General features: G+C 42.8%; 3 protein-coding genes across 9 annotated transcripts in view; 1 reads left to right on the forward strand and 2 right to left on the reverse strand.

Moving 5' to 3' along the window:
- LOC119551254 (probable beta-hexosaminidase fdl) lies at positions 1 to 19,581 on the forward strand. 2 transcript variants are annotated; one of them, XM_037860502.1, is made up of 6 exons: positions 1 to 497; positions 15,716 to 15,898; positions 15,966 to 16,474; positions 16,542 to 17,277; positions 17,339 to 17,657; positions 17,743 to 19,581. In XM_037860502.1, exons 2-6 carry the CDS (start codon positions 15,735 to 15,737, stop codon positions 17,995 to 17,997), a joined length of 1,983 nt encoding a protein of 660 aa, XP_037716430.1. In that variant the 5' UTR covers positions 1 to 497; positions 15,716 to 15,734; the 3' UTR covers positions 17,998 to 19,581. The 2 variants fall into 2 exon arrangements, with proteins under 2 accessions (XP_037716430.1, XP_037716429.1); XM_037860501.1 differs by lacking the exon at positions 1 to 497 and adding an exon at positions 2,323 to 2,748.
- On the reverse strand, positions 3,341 to 11,000 carry LOC119551257. Of its 2 annotated transcripts, XM_037860509.1 has the most exons (3): positions 9,693 to 11,000; positions 7,315 to 7,465; positions 3,347 to 5,353 (listed from the first exon to the last, which is right to left on the reverse strand). In XM_037860509.1, exons 1-3 carry the CDS (start codon positions 10,052 to 10,054, stop codon positions 4,247 to 4,249), a joined length of 1,620 nt encoding a protein of 539 aa, XP_037716437.1. In that variant the 5' UTR covers positions 10,055 to 11,000; the 3' UTR covers positions 3,347 to 4,246. The 2 variants fall into 2 exon arrangements, with proteins under 2 accessions (XP_037716438.1, XP_037716437.1); XM_037860510.1 differs by lacking the exons at positions 7,315 to 7,465; positions 9,693 to 11,000 and adding an exon at positions 6,030 to 6,137 and having other exon boundaries at positions 3,341 to 5,353.
- LOC119551258 (diuretic hormone receptor) overlaps positions 19,039 to 20,631 on the reverse strand; it is a 14,857-nt gene continuing 13,264 nt past the window's right edge. For 3 of the 5 annotated variants that reach the window (XM_037860514.1, XM_037860511.1, XM_037860512.1), the window contains one exon: positions 19,039 to 20,166. In XM_037860514.1, the coding sequence (XP_037716442.1) occupies positions 20,070 to 20,166 (97 nt within the window). In that variant the 3' untranslated portion in view covers positions 19,039 to 20,069. Of the gene's footprint in view, positions 20,167 to 20,209; positions 20,405 to 20,631 lie in introns of those variants that run through there. The other 2 variants (XM_037860515.1, XM_037860516.1) reach the window with 2 other exon arrangements.

A 20,631-nucleotide genomic window follows, 5' to 3' on the forward strand; every position in this document is an offset into this window, starting at 1 on the left:
TTTTGTTTTTTGTTTTTTTGCAATAAATGTTTGCCCCGCACAAAAATTAACGACGCCAATGGTGAAAACGGGCCGTGAAATTGTTAACTTACTGTCCGAATGATTGGTCAGCGGCAGACTGTACCCAAAGCACTCGACGTAATACATGTTTATCCAAGTGCAGACCGATTTTCCGCACCCGTTGTTTGCCATCTCGCTCGCACCCACAGCACTGTCGTCGTGTGCATTTTGTGTAAATTACAGCACAAATAAGACGATTCCCATGTTTGAAATGTAACGCCTGCCGCCGCACAAAGTCGCAAAAGCAATAGGAAGTGGAACTACAGACTGCCATTAAGGGCCACACCTGCAACGAGAACGCTTATCTCAACCGCACCAGCAACACCCTGGAATCGAAGCAATAGGTAACCCCCCGCCCTGCCAAGAGGACCATCCTCAGTTGTCCTGGCAACGGAGGAAATAAGGACATGCAAAGAGCATTCCCATACGCAGTGTGGGTAAGTCTACTTATGTACACACATCGGAATGCATGGCAGACTTACATTCGTATATCTGTCCGCAGTATGTACGTTTGATCAGGGGCTTACGCAAGGGATTCGGGAGGGGCTTAGAGCCCTTACTATAGGATAGTAATAAAATAAATACGGAAACCCCATACAAAACTATGGTCCCCCATAAAATGGAGCCCATAAGATAAAAACAGAAGCTAAATCCCTTATTTACATTACTTACTATTGTGTTAATTTTAGTTTTTTTTTTGAAATATTTAAAGAAATGGTGTTAAGAAGAGCTTACAAATTGGTTATTTACTTTTGATTTTGGTTTTTTGATTAGCGTAGCAAAAAAAGGTTTTTTTATATAACGTAAAATTCATGGAATCTAATTTAATTAAAATCTGAAAAACTATAATTAGTTCTAGACATTTAAAATTCGACTTATTGTATTATTCAAGATTGCTCATTATAATATTGTACCCCTAAGCTCAGACCCTGCCTATGTCTCTGTGACTTTAGAGCACCCTTCCTACGTGTACTGGAATATTTTGTGGCTACTTGGTATTTGCACTTTTACTTTCGGCTGTCTTTTCTCCTTTGTGGCTTGGCCCACTTGCCTTATGACTTGCTTTATTTCTTGCTGCCGTAATTTTGACGCATTTGAGCTACTATATATTTACTACACCCAAAGAAAAAATCGGGTGTGGTCTCAGAAAATTATTATAGACTAGAAATCATAACGACTACGCATGAGTTCAAAAACCTTCCTTCATTCAAAAATTAATTTCTTATTTATAAAATATAGAAACATTTTTAATTCAGCAGTAAATGTTGTTATTTTTGTACTTTTTATTTACTACGAGGTGTACTACATTGTTTTGGTAAACAATTCATAAAAAACCCACTAGCGATAAGGCAGCGGAAGCGATATGGAACAATGCGACTTGAGAGCTCCACTTGGTATTCTAAGGCGGCTTATCCGGAAAGCGTATATCGTATAGCATTTCTCTTATTAAAAATATCTAAATTCTTTTATCTTACCTTCCCACACATAAGATAGCTTTAAAAAGATTATAGGTAATATAGTATGTTAGGATCATAACATGTTTGATCTATGGTTTGATATTTCGTTTGGTATTCGTTTTCTGTGTAGATAGTCGTTCATAATCAGTTCCTTTATAATTCATAAGTTTTTGAGATTTTAGGGGTTCAGAACGTTCATTTATTTGATAAGCCTTTCTCCCTTGTGAGAAACTTGTAAATACCTCAAACCCCTCTAAACATATTTTGGTTTAATTAAATAATCTTCGTTATTATTTATATTTCTCATGTTCTCTTTTGAATAGAAAGAGCACTTGAGATTTTGTCTTCTGTTCTTACCATTTCGATCTGAATTTTTAGGTCATACCAAATGCCAAATGGTTTATATTTAGTGACCCAATGGAGTCTATTTTTAAGCACGTGCCTGGCACTCCCAGCGATGCTGATGCCGATGCGATGACGATGATGACGGCGATGATGACGATGACATCGTCGTAAGTGGCTCGAGTAGTTTGGCCCGATGCCCCGGCAGGAACACAAGTTTTTAAGCGGCAATTTGCAGCAATTATAACTACGAGAGGCTGCTGGCAAAGTGCTTGTGCTCACACCTCGCAATCCCTTGCCATCAAACCTGAAATTTGCCATTCGCCCATTCGGTTCGCCCTCGTGTGCCTCTTGTGGTGTTATTAATAAATCGAACAGGGGGGCAATGGAAAGGGTCAAGCGGCGCTGCGCAGTTTGTGATGCCACCTAAAAAGCCCCCAATCCCGCCCAATACCGCCCAATCCCTCCCAATACCGCCCAGTTCCAACCATGAGTTCAGCTCGGTTCAGTTTCATTTTCAGCTCTCGCTCGCTCTATTTTGTTTGGGCCTGCACACATGCACATTAGCAGGCGTCTGGCGCTCTCTTTTCTATCATTTTCCCACCCATTCGCCGCCCGTTTTCCGACCGTTTTCCCACCCATTTTCCTCGGCAGCAGCGGCTGCGACTTGTTGGGCCGCCCGTCAGCGGCAGACGCATCGCTTTCAGTTGTTTGCAATTATCAACAAAGCGCGCTCCTCTTGGCCGGATCATCGAAACAGTGCTAATACCGCCGCCCAGAAATCTCGCTGGCATGGCCATAAATAAACCAAAATTAAATTATTTCTATTTATTGCCGGTGCTCACGTGAAAAGTTCTGCGGAAACGATTAGAATGCTGTTGGCACGACGGTACGAGTGTTAATAAATATCTTGGGGTCTTTTTAAAAATAACAAACAGGGATTATGGAATATTGTGTTGGTTTTAATGTGATCTCAAGTGTAACTAAGGTTTTGCCTTCGATGCATGCATAATTACATAGAATACCCACATATTCCCCTGACCCATTCCACACCCACTTAAGCGATTCAAGGTTGCATAAACGCCGAGAGCTTGTTACCCCTGCACCTGATGTCAAATGAAATTGTGCACAATGATGAGAGCCAACTAACAAGTTTCTTGTTACCATTTCAATGTGGCACGAGGGCAAAAGAAAGGTAGTTGAGAGGAAACAAGAGTTCTGAAAACCCAACCCCCTTCCCCCCCTTGTTTTCTCATCGCTTGACCACACACAAAAACAGAACCCGCAATTGTAAACGATTTGTTTCCCCGAATACCCTTGCAATACTTGAAATTCCATTAAGTTATTCTAAGTGGGCTAACGGTGCGTATACTTGATGTTCTGTGAAGCTGTTTTGAGTTGGGTGAAATTCCTGATATGTGTACTTGATATTTTGAGCTGTTTCCAAGTGGGTGAACTTGATATCTCAAAAGCTTGCTTAGGCTGGCCAAATTTCAATGTATACTTGATATTTAAACCGTTTTTATTTTCTTAGTAAGGCATGGTGCGTTTAAATTGGTTTTGTTTTAGAATGTAAGTTAGCTTGCACTATTTAACTCAACCCTCTGAACATTTAAGTTAGAGAATCGCGTAGCCGACCTGGTGACAATTTTCCCCCTTGAATTTCCCTCACTCCCCTCATGTAAATGATCCAGACGAAAAGCCCGTTGTTTGTCTGAGGTAAGTGCGGTGAAAAGGGAAAGCGGAAAATCGCAAGGGGGTGGGAAAAATGGGGTTGGATGGGTGGCCAGGGGGTGGTGTGGCCTGTTATCTTGCCGCTTGTTAGCCGTTGTCTTTGACGATTTGTTTGCATGCCATTCTTTGCTCTGGTTTCGTTTCTTTTATCATCTCTTACGTATTTAATACAAAATCAATCGGATTGCACTCAACCGAGCGTTTATAAACTAAAAACTGTGCTCGTGTGCAATTCAGGCGAAGGTTGCGGATTGAGGTTGCATATTAAATCGCTTGTTGCTTTCAATTACAACTTTTGATTTTATTGATACGAGTATTCGAAACGAACATTTACAGGGATATGCACGCGCTTAGCTCTAAACATTTAAACGTTAAAATTATTGTTTTCGTGTTTGCTTCATGTGTTCTTTGTTATGCTTAATTTAGGAGAGATATTCTTCATGGACTTCAGTAAGTTCTTAGCAATCTTGAGAGACTTTAATCATTGTGTGCCAAAAACCAATGGGTTCTTGATTTTACATGTTTGTATTTAAGTTTACAAATAATATCCGTACTTTTCTCCATTCGCAACATATCTTAATCATAGTTAAAGCACACTTGTGGTTTAGGTTTTGCTCTCCTGCTCTTCGACCAATGCCAATTTCTCGTTAGGCTCACACATAACCACTGGACTCCAGTTTGATGGCTCCCTCGTATGTGGGCAGGCCCGATCTGTCAATGATTTTGCTCATGTCCAGGCTGATGATGCCGTTCTCGTTAATGTTGTTCAAATCCTGCTCCTCCTGTTGGCCGCCCGTGGCCAGTTCCACCTCCTCCATCTTCTCCTGCTGCCTGCCCCTACTGGATGTTGCTGGTGTGTCGGATGTTGCTGGTGTGTCGGATATTGCTGGTGTGTCCGATGTTGCTGCGTTGTCATTTTCATCATTGACGGCGGTTATGGGTATGGCTTCATTTTGAGGTGGTTCATCGTCCACGGTGGCAAACTCAACATTCCCGTTGGCCTCATCCTGCAGAGCGTCGGCCGAAATGTGGTTGCCATTGTCGATGTCACTGGGACAGGGGCACGCCGTCGGCTCCTCCCTACGCCCGCCCATATTCAGACCGCTCTCCACGGACAGCGCGGTCAACGGCTCATCTTCCGCCTCACCTTCATAGCGGAACTTGCCGCACAGCGGACAGCCGCGTCGGTAGTGGTTGCCACTATGCTGATGGCTTTGCTGCAGGTACCGCCGCCCGAAGGTGTTCAATCTGATGTTCTGCACCGGTTTACGCACCTGCAGCGTCTCCATTTCCAGGCAATTTCCGCTCCGGGCAGCCACCGCCGCCGCCGCAGCATTCCACATGCTCTCCACCTCGGCCCGCTGCAGTGAGCAGCAGGATTGGGCATTTAGGGCGAGTTGTAGCTGCTTGTTGACCAGCAGACCACCGGATCCAACTGCCCCTGCGGCACTGCCACCGGCCACTGCATCCACACTGCCATCGGGAGTGCCGCGACCAAAGCTCGTCCCCGGCTGTCCGCTTATGTCCAGGGAGGATCGATAGCCGGGAGGCGGCGAGACGCGCTGCATCAGAAGTTGCTGCTGCTGTTGCAGTTGCAGCTGCAACTGTTGCTGCTGCTGCTGCTCCAATTGCTGCTGGTGGAGCTGCTGCTCGTGCAGCACCACGGCGTCGTAGGAGGGCGGTGGTTCGTGGTGCAGGGCGGGCACTGCGGACAGGCCATCCGTGGAGTCGCCCAGAAACAGGCCAGATGTCTCGTAGCACTAAAAGATTTAGATATAGTTTGAACACAATTAGAAGGTGGTTAAAAAAGAACAAGGAAAGTTATATTAAATGTTTAAAAATAAGGTCCAATGATGTCCCTATTTTGAATATAGAAAATATTTAATTAGTAAAATGTTTAGTTATTTTAAAATAATATCCGTTAGGGCCGATTTTATATGAGTCCGGGATTGTTAACGTAAAGCTAAATTTTTTGGAAAGACAAATTCGTTTTCTTAATGTAATGTTAAGAGTCTGTTATTACATGATAAACTGGGTATTCCGACCTAAACTTTTTGCCATTTTCGTTTTGTCGATTGACTAATTTACCTTGAACTTTACTTTTTGTAAAGAGTTTTCACTCAGTTAACACGTTACATAATATTATAATATATAGTTTCTCCCCTAAACAACAATTTATTTCAAGGACAAAAATTAACATGACATTAAGAAATTGGCCCTTAAAAATATAACTCGTAGCAACTTTGCAACCAGCAGTTACTAAAATGAGCTTGACTATAAATTTGAAATTTTTTAAAATTAAAGGAAATGATTATGCCTAAAAACAATTTAAAATCTTTTGTATTACAAAAAAGATCTAATAAAGCTTTTCTCTGTTCCATTTTCCCCGAGGCTGTGAATAATTGCCGATCTCCGCTTGGTCGCTTTGTAATTTACCTCCTTAATGGAGACGAGGTGGACAAGTGAAATTTACGCGATCAAATAAAAAAGTTTAAATTGCACACATCATAAATTTATTTGTCTCTGCTGCGCAATCTGCAAACCCATCCCCGTTCCCATTCCCCCCCAGAAATCCCGCCTCGTTCTGTCCGCAGTTGACATTTGTGCCTGGACAGGCTAACGTTGATTTACGCGGAGCCCTTTGCCGGCGTTTTTTCCCTCGTTTCCCAGCGGCCCAACAAACAACAATGAACTGAATGATGGCCTATGGGATGGGTGGGTTAGTGGGTGGCTGGTTGGTTGGGGGTCGGATTGGAAGGTCTTAGTAAGCTGTTGGCGGCTTGTAACTTAATAAAACCCAGGGCCAAGTGAGTCCGGCTTCTGGGCCACTTGCCCTGGCTGCGGCCAGTCGCGCCCCTTTGGTCAACTCACTTTCCCGCGGTTGTCGCACCTGTTAAATGCGCCGCATAAATATCCATTATAGCCCTGCCCTTTCTCCGCTCTCACTTTCAGTTTCCGACTTATTTTCAAACTGTCCTCATGAAATGTTGGCTTAAACTTGAAAAAGTACAATTACTGTTGGCTGGCCTGTGTGGGTGGTTTTAGGGCCCAATTGGCTGGTGGATATTGTTTCTCTCCTCGGCGCAATTGTGATTTTAGCCACTAATTGGAAAACGAGGTTGATGTGATTGAAGTTGAAACGAAATATAACTGGGTTGCAGGGAAAGTTTGTTGTGTATTTCGCTTAATATCTTATATGTTTGTACACTTTTTAGCTGGCACTTTAACTTGATAGTTGCTAATTGAATTTTAGCGTTCAATCGATTGCATTTTAAATATATGATTGATTGTTATAGGTTTGTATACGTTTGTATTTGTATTCAGTTTTGTTTTGTCTATTTGTCTCTGCTAGTTCCAACTGAAGAGAACTCTGTTTAAAAATTATAGAATGGAAGTCGGACAAGAGTGGTTCTACTTCTTATTTTTAGGTGACCCTTTAAGATCAAAACTCCGTATTATCTATAATACAAACTAAGAGTTGACAAAGGTCAATAGAACAACATTAATAAACAGAAATCCCCTCAGTAGATTTAATTAAATTGCAAATGTCCTCCCTTTCAGCTAGTATAGATGACCAGTTCTATTGTAGCATCACTATTTGGAATGCCGTTGACATCCGCTTGTTATTATTGGCTGCCGCACCACAAAGCCTCTAAATCCCCGAGGTTCTGGGCTATTGATATTGGGAGCGACATACATACTACTTCTGTGTACAACTCACCTGCTCCACGCTGTATATTTCCATGTTGGGATCGCCTTCGAGCCACTGATGCTGCTGCTGTCTGTAGGCGGCCTCTGTTCGCTTTTTGATATTCCGATGACAACAATAGCAGACCACACACAATACGGTCGTCACCAGTGAAAGCATCGCCCTGCAACAAATTAAATCGAGTGGGTACATGTGAATGCAGTGTTATTCCACGGATATCAGCCACATATGTACATATATGAATATTATTCGTAATGTTTGCTTTGGGTGGTGACACGAAATTGATTGCGGGGCCTCGATAAATGGCCATCATGATAATATCGTATTAATAACGTTTTTGGCATTTATTAATTTTGTCGAACAAATTGCAAATGTTTGTATATTTATTTATTTTGTCCTGTTTGCGCCCTCTGCTTGCATATTGATAGCATAAATTGCCTGCAAAATGTTGGCTTCAATACATCATTGGAGCGGAAATTACTTTCCTTGCCTTATGCTTTTAATTAGATAGTATAGTTGCGGCTTTTCATTCTGGCTTGAAATTTAATTTCCAGTCGAACAAAAGGCGAACCAACTGTTGATAAGTGTGCATGGTAAATAGGAAATATTGTCAATTAACTTCAACTACTGAACAAGCTACTACACTTCACTGGATTCACTCAATTCGAAAAGCCATATCTTCTTGGGAAAACTGTGTGTGTGTTCCTGTTAGGCCTGTTGTGACCTAATTTAATCTAAGAAACTCTAGTGTTTAGCATACGTTATTGTTTTATTGGGTTTGTTTTGAGTTAACGCCACAATTCAAATAGGATTAGCAAAGCTAATTTCTATTGTCTGCCGATAAATAGCTTACATTAGGCAGATTAAGTTCAGAAAGGAGTTTATTTGAACGAACGCTTTTGATGTTTACTGTTTGATTCATTGAACAAATTAATTTTCCTTATAATAACAGATTTTAGATAAGGCATAGGTAAATATTAATAGATTTCCTGTGGCTAGGGATCGTTTGTTACGAATATTTCGAAAGGTGTAGCCATAAAAATTGTCTAAATTTCTCAGTAACTCCGAAATAGCCCCCACTATCAACTTGATTGTCAGTTATCAAACTTTCCTTTTAACGCTGTCGGCCAATTTGTGTCGATTTATTGAAACCCACTGGGTTATTAAGTCAGAAATCGTTTCGTGTCGATTTCGTTACTCAAGTCAAGGCATTTCCATGACGTCAGTTAATCCACTTTAGAATGCAACATTGTGTTCCACTTGTCTGTCCAGTGTTTGTCCCTTCCCTTCTCTCGTCCTGTTTTTCTCCTTTTTTTGGCTGTTCATTTTCCTCGGTTCACGCATTTTCTCGCATGTCAACAGTTCATTAGGGCCCTCTTTTGGGCCGAGTTTTTCCAACTTTCCCGTTCCGCAGAGGCGAAGAACAGACAACAGCGGCATGTGAAGCGATTCTTGCCCCTTCCAAGTTTTTATTCGAGCTATTTTCAATGAACTGCCCCAGGCAATCGATAAAAATGTAGTTAAAATAAAGTTTTTTAGCTTGTGAGGCGCGTGATGTTTGCAGACATCAAGAAAACCCCATAAAACTTTGTTGACCAAAAGTACTTTGTTGTTGTTTGGTTGGTTTCGGTTATTCCAGTAACCAAATAGCTCGTGTTGCACATGAAAATACATTTTATTAAAAAGAAAGGATGCCTGGGTTGCGAGGAAAGAAAACCGAATTATAATTAATATTCTCCCTTTTGGCGGAAAAACGGAAGCCTGACATCTTCGCTTGCAGGCGGCGAAAATGTTGATGTTTATTAATTTGCAGCCCCATCTCATAAATCAAGCGGTGCCAAGCATTATGATCTATGCGAGTTTCTTGTAATATCCTTCTTAAATGCTTACAAAAATGGGGCAATTACTGAAAGCACTTCACCGGAATTTACGACCTGCTACAAACATTCAAATAATTGACTTTGCGGTTACCCAGAAACGTATGTTTTCAAATTACATATCTCTATTTCTGCCTAACTCTAATTATTCAACTATCTTTCGGGAATAAGCTATTAGTTACCAAGGAATGGTTCTTGTGATAACCACATTTTCTATGAATTACTTAAAAGAGTTGTTGGCTGACGGGCGAGAAAGAGCTCCTTAAAAATGTAAATATTTAAACGACTTCTGGTTAGTTTGGAAGCCAATTGTTTTGGCCAAACTTTCTTGGCAACTCTAATTAATTAATTGCCAAATGAGCGTGGGGAATACTTGGATATTTGCCAAAAGTTGCAGCCACGATATGTGTGCCACTCTTTCGCATTTCCCACGAGCCCCACCTTGGCTCATCATCTCTTGAACTTGGCTCTGATGCCTCGCCATCAGACAGTTGTTTCAGCTGTCAGACTTACCCGCCGAGCAGCAGATTCACATTGCCGTTGACAACATTTGCATACGTCTGGGGTCCACTAGGTCCTCCGCCGCCGCCCACGCCCGAAATGACAGATCCTGAGCCACCGCGCTGCTGGTGATATTGTCCCAATCCGCCTGTATAATAGGTGGTGTGTGTGGCAATCGAGGATGAAGATGACATATGTTCCTGGGACTGCAGCTGCTCCTCGCTAGCGAAGCTTCCATACGATGAAGAAGATGATGATGATGATGATGGAATCCCCTCCGTTGTGGAGACCACCAGTGTCGGGATTGTATTATTTTGATTTTGATTCTGATTTTGACCGAAGGCCAGCAGAGTTGCATAACGCTTGAGAGACATATTTCACTGCGGCTGGAAATCGAAGCTAGGCGATTGCATAACGATTAGCACGGCGCACTCATTACACTGCCATTAGCACGCACACTTCAACCCCAAAGGAGGCGCATCTAGCCTGGCTAGAAGCGAGAGCTAGGACTCTAGACCGCAGCAAGGACGAAAGGCGACTGCCAGGAGTTAGCCCTCGCGAGCGACGAGCCGAAGGCAACTCAAGTTCTAGCACGACAGCACCACAAATCAAGTAGCCACACTACGCGAAAACTGGATTTTGTATTATTTTTAACAGGGTTTCTTCTGATTTTTTATTTTTTTTATGATTTTATGGTAACACAAATAGCTTTGAAATATTTAAAAACAATTTGTTAGTTGGAAAAATATATTTTTTCATTCACTTTTTATAATGGTTTGATTCTAAAATGTTATAGGTTATTCAATTTTCCCATATAGTAAATGCACCAATTTTTTATGATATATATAAGATGTTAAGATATATTTTATTTATAAAGATCTCTTCAGGGAAGAAAAGGCATAATTGTGTCAGTTTCTGGGAATCGTTTAAATTAATATTTTTTCACATTTAAAAATGTAAGCAAGCTTTTTCAAAGTCGTACTTCGGCTTTTCTTAAATATGTATTTCAAATTGCACTGCAGTTATGAATATTTTATAGATGTATTTCGATGCTTTAACGCTTCCGGATTATTAAAACATTAAAACATTGAGCACTGATATGATGATATTCATTGCATAGAACTGATATGATAATTTGATATGGCTTTTTATTTTTTTAACTGATAGAAGGTGATCCTGTTTTTTTCCGAGTGTAGCTGCTACAACGATCGATGGCCAAGGCAAGTCTATTTCCGTAACTCTTGGTTTTGGCCGCGAATCGCGAGTTGTGCGTCTGGGCAAATGCGTTGCGCTGCTGCAACTGAGCTCCGGCTTGACTTGCTGACTAGTTTGCTGGCTGCTCGTCCTGTCCCGAGGACTTTGGCTTGGCTTATCCTTTTGTTGTGGGCCCGACGAAGTTGCCCTGGCAACCGAGTGGGGCAGCCTTCGGCTTGGGGCTCTGCACTTCGGGTGTTTGGCTGGTTACTGCTGGTTGAGGTTACTGGCTACTGGTTTCTGTTGCCGCTTTCTGGTTGCCTGTTACAAGTTGCGTTGCCCATTTTTCTGCAACCATCTCTGTCTGCTTTTTCGGGGGGCAGTAGTGGCAGCCAGTGGGTGGAAAAAGGATATGTCGACGACAAAGGCCAAGCACGGCTATTTGTATTGAGCTTCCCCCAAAGTTCTCCCTCTGTTCTTGCACGTTTCACGTCAAATTGAGCGCCAAATGCTTTTGTATGCCCCATATGGGTTGTCATTATTGTTGCTGTTATTGCTGGTGTTGCTAGTGGGATGTTGCTGCTACTATTGTTGTTGTTGTGGCAACCGTGCATGCCATTTGAACAACACTTGTCGCCAACTGACATTTTTCACGGCATGCGGCCATAAATAATAATGCGACTCAGAAGCAACAGTCCACGCCGCGCATATTGAGCATGCAACATGCTGCACAACGGCACACGCTGCGTATGAGTGATGCGGTAAAAAATGCAGGCCCACTCTGTTAGAAAAAAGGGTGTTAAACTGTTGCATTTATACGACTTATTAGCAAGATAAATTGTTTCAGGATAAGAGGCTATAATTACTAATTAAAATATTGAATTATATCATTAAATAAACAAAATAAATGACCTTATCGATAGCAATTCAATGCAAATACCATTTGTTCTCTTACCATCAAGTTCTTATTGCGCCCCATTTATTAGACATTTCAACATACCCCTTCTCAAAAACCCTGCACAATATTGAAACAATTTCGAAAATTTTGCGCCATCGAAATGTAGAACATTTGCATATCGGCCACGTTTTATAGCACCCCTGTGCAATCATCATCATAATTGCCAGCCGTTAGCAACTAATTGAAATTCATGTATTATTTCGGCAAATTTGCTTTTAATTTATGATGCACTCGCATTAAACAAACATTTAAATGGCTATTTGCACGCTGCGGCTGTGGAGTGCCCAATATTCGAGGGCTGCAGTGTGGATTGGTCCTGCTATAGCTAAAACTATAGGTTTACCTATGTATACCCATGCCAGGTGCATACAATCACAGGCACAGACGTCGCCCCACGGTTTCAAGAACATATGTAAATAGTTGCACGCCATTCTTACCGCCCGCTCTTTTATTTCTCAGTTGTTTGCTGTGTACAGAGAAATATATTGACTAAGTATATTCGAACAAAAGTCTTAATAGCTGTTGTGAGGAAAAGTGAAAGTGTTCAATTACCCTGTAAAACAATACCTAAAAATTACAAAAATATTTTTAAAATGTTAACAAAAACTAAAGATATAATATAATGTCTTAAAAAAAAATAGGGGGAAAAAGTTGTTTAACTATTGAGCAATATACATATTTATTCTTACCTTAGTAAGGTTTGATCCCAAGTTAATGTTTCCCTATCAAAAGAAGGATAGAGGAAACCACAGTCATAAAAATATTTGCTTAAAGCTAAGAAAAGTTATATTTATTTTTTGTATGCAAATTAAAGGTGGTTTATTTTTCCCAGTGCACACACTCCCCTCTCTTTCCCGCCGAGTGTGTTTTTGGCCGTGCCAACTGTTTGTTGACGGCGTCGTCGGCGTTCGAGCGTCTTGAAATCCGCGCAACGTCGGCGGCTTAACAGTAATAGCAATAGTTGGGCCGTAGTTGTTGCCAGCTCCTCGAGTGTCGCGCGCGCTTGAGAGCACGTCCGCCTGGTGGTTTCTATTATTTCTCCAACTTTTTTTTTTTTGCCGCTCGACGACCGTGAACGACACACAGAAAAGTTGCCACCATTTTAGTTTTCCATCTCTGGCATAATTTTAGATTTGTGTGAAAGGAAATTTGTCAATTCAGGACACCCAGCAGGCGGCAGCAGGCCAGGAGCAGCGGGCGTCGGTCGCCTTTTTGTGTGTCACGCCGCCCCTCAACAGTTGGCAGCTGGCAACGTGACTCATTAGAGCGTCTCGCTGTTTGGGGGCAGCGGTGTTGCAGGGGCACGAGGACATGAGGTGGCGCCCACCCACCGGCGGCTCCTCCGATGATGGATAGTTTCGGGCGCTTCTGGTCACTTTCGAGCACCGCTCTGCGCACGCGTTGCGGGTAAGCCGAGGGAACCAGTCCTTACTGAACGATTAACGATGAAAAGCTTAAAGAAACACAATTTGTTATATTTAATTCAAAGGGGGTTTGCCCTGCGTGGTACAAATATATAGGATAAATAATTCATTTATAATCTTTATAATCTCTTAGGAATCTAGCATACTTATTAAATCCAGCACTTAGTTACTCCCTACTTTCTGGTAGATTATATCCCAAAATTACTTATTGTGCTAGTCTTGAAGGCGATCAAGCTGTATTTGTCATTAACAATTTCTTTTTGTGTGACACCATTTTGTTGCACTTAAATCAATGTCTCTCTCTGATAATGATTATACAAAAATGTCCTCTCCAACTTCTTCATACATTCGTGGCACTAAAATCATATTTATTTCAGCTCATTGAAATCTCTATAAGTATTATGATGGACTATTTTGAATGTTATATGTATCTTACTTTATATCTGCCAGCAAAAACGCTGTAATGTATGCTACATTATGTACAAATATTTTTGACAGTCGCATGAGTGCTGTGTGGAAACTAATGAGGCTGTCACATTCAAGCAATCCTTTCTGGCCGGCACACTCCCTCTGCTCCACACCACTCCTTGCCCTTTTTTCAAGCATTGGCAGCATTAATTATGCATGCCTGTTGATTTATTATGCACGGCCATCAAGGTAATGATGGGGACCAGGCCACAACTAAGAACACGTCCATTGCATTGGGGCACCAGCTGCCAAGTTGCCTGGCTGCCACGCTGCCATGCTGCCATGCTGCCACATTTAACCTCCTCCGAGTTGCCAGTGGCAACTGGAGAAAGGGTCTCGAGCGGAGAGTGGCGAATTCACCTGTGTTGCATGACCTGCGAAAGTATTTCATATTTTCACATGAAGCGTAATGAAAATTTTAAGGTCTCACCCATGCTTCGATCGTTGAAGTCACACGCAAAGGTTGCAGGTCCTTGTTGAATTTGCCACTGCATTACAGGTGTGTACCGCCCACAGTAATCACCCAGGCATGGGAAAAAGTGGGAAAGCGTCACGATACCCGGCACCAGGTACCATTCTCCACTTCTCCATTGGTGGCAAGGTCTCGCCCTCATTCCTCGTCTATGCAAAGTTTAAAAGCTCGCCCGCCCTAAAAATATATAAAATCACATTTGGGTTTATGGGTCCCCACTCATTTGTTAAGTAATTTGATTTGAAATCGATAAGGAAGCATAAAACGTTAAATTATGGGTTACATTGTAAATATGATACGGGACGGGGACATACAGGAAAATGGTGTTAAGGGTTGACACGCAGGTTTCACTTGGTAGAGAAGACACACTTTAAAGGGGGGACATATCCAAAGGACTTGCTAAATCTTGTGTTTAAAATAAATATACATTTACCCGGCTGTGTGCTTATATAGTTTAATCTGTATATATTCAAATTGATTTGTTTTTCCTTATTACAATTTTGTAAACATGTAATCTGACATACTATAAGTAAAACAATATTATATCAAAAATTATTAATAAATGTATTTAATCAAATGATAAGCTCAATATCCTAAAAACTGACACATTATAACTTGGCATTTCTCTCCTCTACTTTTATTGTACAACCAAAACAAAGCAATCCTTCCATATTCTACCAAATTACAATTTTAAAATGTTCATTATATTATGGGATATACATACGATATGTGTTTTTCTGCCAGAAAGAGAGCTGCCCTGCCGCGGTCCCGAATGTTTGTGTACGGAACTGACTTCGATTTTTCATTATGTTGCCAGCCAAGCGCCACTGGAGACCCGATTTCCTTGCGTGCGGCAAAGGTGGATGTGCCATGTGTGCGTTTGTATTAACGTGAGGACATCGCGGTCGCCGAGGACAAACAATTGCCACTAAATGGCATGTGGCAGACCCCGGCTCCTCGGGTTTCCTTTGATTTTATCGCTCGTCAAGCCCAAGTCGCGAGCATTGATTAAAGTTCGATGTCTCATGTCCCCCATGACGGGGCTCTACGATTTTGGGTGGGGTCTGGTGGCCCATTGTCTTCCTACACAACCTGCTATTGTGCATTATTGCTTAACTGTCTCAGTTCTTTGAACCAGTTGCCAGCAGGCAAGCGGCCAAAAGCCAGATGATGTCAACTGGTGGGCGGTGGGCAATGGAGGAAAGTAGGTTAAATGTGGATCAAGGGAGTTGAGTTCCATCTTGGGCTATTTAGGCTTTCACTATTACAAATACAATTAAAATTTTATATGAAGGCACAGGATATGTGGCCCAATTTCAGTTATTGAATGGGGAATGTGGAGTGACAAGCTCGGAATAGGTTTATGAGTTTCAAGCGAGCTTTAACCTAACCTTAAGAGAGAGAGAACTACCCTAATTATAATAGGATTTTCACTTACAAACTCCTTTGACAATATTAAATGACTTTTGAGTTTACAAAAATGATAGACGATTATTTAATGCCAATTTCTTTTTGTCAGCCTACGCTATCTCTATAAGATGTCCTTGGCCGTATCGCTGCGCCGAGCTCTTTTGGTGCTGCTCTCCGGCGCCATATTTATCCTGACGGTGCTTTACTGGAACCAAGGAGCCAACAAGGTCCAGGCTTATAACGAGGCGCTGGAACGCCCCCACAGCCACCACGACAACAGTGCCTTTCCCATGTGAGTGCCACATGCCAATCAGGTTGAGGAATCATTCGACTTCGACTAATCACTCTTCGTTCTGCAGACCCGTCGAGAAGTCCTGGACGTACAAGTGCGAGAGTGAACGATGCGTCCGGGTGGGTCATCATGGCAAATCCGCCAAGCGGGTCTCGTTCATCAGCTGCTCGATGACGTGCGGTGACATTAACATTTGGCCGCATCCCACCCACAAATTTGTGCTCAGCCCCCACACGCACAGCTTCTCTGTGGAGGATGTGCAGCTGCAGGTGGACACGTCCCATCGGGAGGTTCGCAAGCAGCTCCAACTGTCCTTCGACTTCTTCCTTAAGGATCTGCGGCAAATCCAGCGGTTGGACTACGCCGGCAGTTCATCAGAGCCGACTGTCAGTGAATCCTCATCGAAGTCAAGGCATCATGCGGATGTGGAACCGGCAGCCACGCTCTTTGGAGCCACCTTTGGTGTGCGGCAGGCTGGGGATCTGACCAGCGTACAGGTCAAGATAAGCGTGCACAAGTCCGGAGACCTTAACTTCAGCCTGGACAACGATGAGACCTATCAACTTAACTCCATAAGTAAGTAATCTCATATTGTGTTTGGTTATCATAAACTGGAATTTTAATTTTCCCAATCCTTGAGCAGCCGATGGACACCGCTTGCAGGTGGAGATCATTGCGAATTCCTACTTCGGTGCCCGCCATGGACTGTCCACACTGCAGCAATTGATCTGGTTTGATGATGAGGATCACCTGCTGCATACGTACGCCAACAGCAAGGTGAAGGATGCTCCGAAGTTCCGATATCGCGGCCTGATGCTGGACACTTCGAGGCATTTCTTCTCGGTGAACTCCATCAAGCGAACCATTGTGGGCATGGGTCTGGCCAAGATGAATCGCTTTCACTGGCACCTCACTGATGCCCAGAGTTTCCCCTACATTTCGCGCTACTATCCGGAGCTGGCCGAGCATGGTGCCTACTCCGAGAGCGAGACATACACGGAACAGGATGTGCGTGAAGTGGCCGAGTTTGCCAAAATCTATGGCGTCCAGGTCATACCTGAAATCGATGCCCCCGCCCATGCGGGCAACGGATGGGATTGGGGGCCAAAACGCGGAATGGGCGAGCTGGCCATGTGCATCAACCAGCAACCGTGGAGCTTCTACTGCGGCGAACCGCCGTGCGGGCAGCTAAATCCGAAGAACAACCACACCTACCTCATTCTGCAGCGTCTCTACGAGGAGCTGTTGCAGCACACGGGCCCCACGGACTTCTTCCACCTAGGCGGCGACGAGGTGAATCTCGACTGCTGGGCGCAGTACTTCAACGATACGGATCTGCGTGGCTTGTGGTGCGATTTCATGCTGCAGGCGATGGCCAGGTGAGCAGCGGATCCTGTAATATTTATAAGATCAATCTTAACTTAAAATCGAATTTCGTAGACTAAAGCTGGCCAACAATGGAGTGGCGCCAAAGCACGTGGCCGTCTGGTCTAGTGCCTTGACCAACACCAAGTGTCTTCCAAACAGTCAATTCGCCGTTCAGGTCTGGGGCGGCAGCACCTGGCAGGAGAACTACGACCTGCTGGACAACGGCTACAACGTGATCTTCTCGCACGTTGACGCCTGGTATCTGGACTGCGGCTTCGGCAGCTGGCGGGCCACTGGAGATGCCGCCTGTGCACCGTATCGCACTTGGCAGAATGTCTACAAGCACCGGCCATGGGAGCGGATGCGATTGGACAAAAAGCGCAGGAAGCAGGTGAGATAGGTTCAATAGGCAGAGACAAAGCCAAAGATCCATTTTAACTCGATTTCTTAATAATCAACTTATAATTCCTCATTAGGTGCTGGGCGGCGAGGTGTGCATGTGGACCGAGCAGGTGGATGAGAATCAGCTGGACAATCGGCTGTGGCCACGGTCAGCCGCTCTGGCCGAGCGATTGTGGACCGATCCTAGCGATGATCACGACATGGATATAGTGCCGCCAGACGTGTTCCGTAGGATCTCTTTGTTCCGCAATCGCCTCGTCGAACTGGGAATCCGGGCTGAAGCGCTGTTCCCCAAATACTGTGCCCAGAATCCCGGTGAATGCATTTGATATTACCTCTAAGAAGTAAAAGTATGCTCCTACAATCCCAATCCCGCGACCCCTTCCGAAATGTGCTATAGTTAGTTGATGGTTTAGTTTGTATTTTATACGGATACCGTGGTTTCGTTTCGATAGGAAGCAGGCGACTGTTTAAAATGGTTTCCGGCATAAACCACGACTTGATTTTCGTTTTTATACTACAAAAATACATCTAGAAATTTAGGGCAAAGGTGAGGTAGGTGAGGTTGTTATTCGGTTTAAGCCGCCCGTACGGCGGTTCGCCGCAATGGAAGCTCCAGGGCTGTTGGTTGATGAACATCGCCAGCTCGGCCATTCCACGCTCTGGCCCCCCAATCCCAGACGTATCGGGTATAAACTGGACGCCATAGACCTCGGCGAACTCGGCCACAGTGTGTGCTGTTGCTCCTGCCCCGTGTACGTCTCGCTCTCGGAGTAAGCACCATGATCGTCCAGCTCCGGACAGTGGTGCATCGCTGAGCTGCCAGTAGAAGCGGACCAGCTTGGCCACATCCAGCATTAGGCCGCGATACCGAACTTCAGAGCATCTTTTACCTTGATGTTGACCTACGTGAGCAGCAGGTGTTTCTCAACTATCAACTAAGTAACGCTCTTTTCGGGACTGTCTCGGTATTGGGTTTGTAGGAGGTTAGTTAGTAATAGTCTAATTGTTATTTTGTACGGATACCTTGGCTTCGTTTCGCAAGGAAGCAGGCGACTGTTTGAAATGGTTTCTGGCATAAACCACGACTCGAATTTCGTTTTCATAGAACAACCATAGAATTTCACCCATTACTAGTACAATCCATCTTGAAATATAGCGCACACAGGCATTGCAGTTGGAAAAGAGAATGGTGGGATGTAGGCAGAAAAGACCTTGTAGGGAATCAAGTTGAGGTTGAACATTAGAGTTCTTAGATTTAGTTGTAGATTTCATACGCATCAATTCACTTACACAGACATAGGCTTACGATATATATATAAATTAATATGTAGATTTAGATGATAATTCACGATTGAGAAATAACTAACTTTTGATATTTTAAAAGCTTTATTCGCAAAATATTATTTGTTAAGTTTAAGCTGACATCAAATGATCTGTTCTCTTCATTTACTTATACTTTCGTTTAGTTTTCTTTTAATTTCGCGTTGCCTTAAGTTAAAATACATTAAATTACATTTTCAGTGATATAAACAATGTGACCTTAAAAATCGGAAAGAAAACAAAAGCTGCTAAAAGAGTAAAACTTAGAATTAACATTAACAATTAATCGTTACGAACAATTTTTGCACGCATATTGGCACACAACTGACACTCGACTAGTAAATTGGTAGCTAATTTAGAATGTACACTAAAAGGGGGGAAATTGTTGGGGTATTCACAGTTTGTTTGGTTCAATAATTCTACATTTGGAATGATAGATAAAATAACTATGTTGGCAATTTGTTTTCGTACTTAAGATTTTGCAACAAAATATAAAAAAAAGGAAAACCCGAAACCTGATCTTACATTAGTTTAACAATTTCTGCTGTAACTCCAAGTCACTCTCGAAAATAAACTAAAGTCCAGTCTAACCATGTTCCTGATTTCATACCTACTTTTTTGGGTGGTCATAATGTCTTTTCATATATTTTGAAGCAGTAATTCTAGATCCAGGCGCATGAGAAAATACGCGACATCTGCTGTTGGAGCTTCTTTTGATGGTACGTTTTTATGCAGTCTGCACTTATCCGTTTTTAGCTTTTAGATGATAATACCAATCAGCCTAGAGCAGACCACGTCATTAAATCTGCAGGTTGACTCCTTAAACTGTATCGGAAGAAGACTTTATTCTGATAATCCTGAACCGGATGCCAATGGAAATCTGAAGCGATCTCTGCAAGTTTCATTTGATCAGACGCCAGTTATTACCTGCCCATCAATATGAATTGTCAAATAACCGAGAATTGGTATCGACATTATGGGACCTACGACACCGATGGCTTTCTTCCCTGGGCAGTTTTATGAGCGAATCAAGCTAAATGAACTGGCCTTAATAAATGCCCATCAGAAACAGAGAAGCCTAGACAAAATCTGTGATATCGATGCTGTGGTAGCGTTGTAGAGAACCCAATCGCGTATGCGGCGCAGGACGCAGGCAGATCACACATTCCTCCGTGCTGAAAATCAATTATAATGAGTCGTAAGATACGATAAAGATGTGAAGAACCTGTTGTTCGTTTATCAAAAATATAATACTTTAATCTGAGCTCTTATGTTGTAAACTAACATGCAATACTTATGGACAAAAGAATATGTTCTACATGTATGTGGGGAGGAAATCTCTGTGTCGTATACATATTTGTGTATGGTGTTCATTCATAGTGTCCGGTGGGTACAGGACTTGATGATGTCAGTCTACAAAAAAGGATAAGCAGAAAAAAGGAAATCCCAAATCAGAAACATACGAAAGTAAATAAATGTGAACAAATAAGTTGTCCAGAAGACAAACCATGCAAAATACATTTAAAAATCAAGAAATCGTAGGAATGCAAGGTTTTAGGCGGGAAACGGTAGAAGGACATGTGTGTTAGTACTTTAAGCAATACGGGTGCAATTAGCTTGGGTTTAGTTTTGAAGGAGGC

The sequence above is a fragment of the Drosophila subpulchrella genome, chromosome 2R, assembly GCF_014743375.2.
Source record: "Drosophila subpulchrella strain 33 F10 #4 breed RU33 chromosome 2R, RU_Dsub_v1.1 Primary Assembly, whole genome shotgun sequence".
Taxonomy (NCBI): Eukaryota; Metazoa; Arthropoda; class Insecta; order Diptera; family Drosophilidae; genus Drosophila; species Drosophila subpulchrella.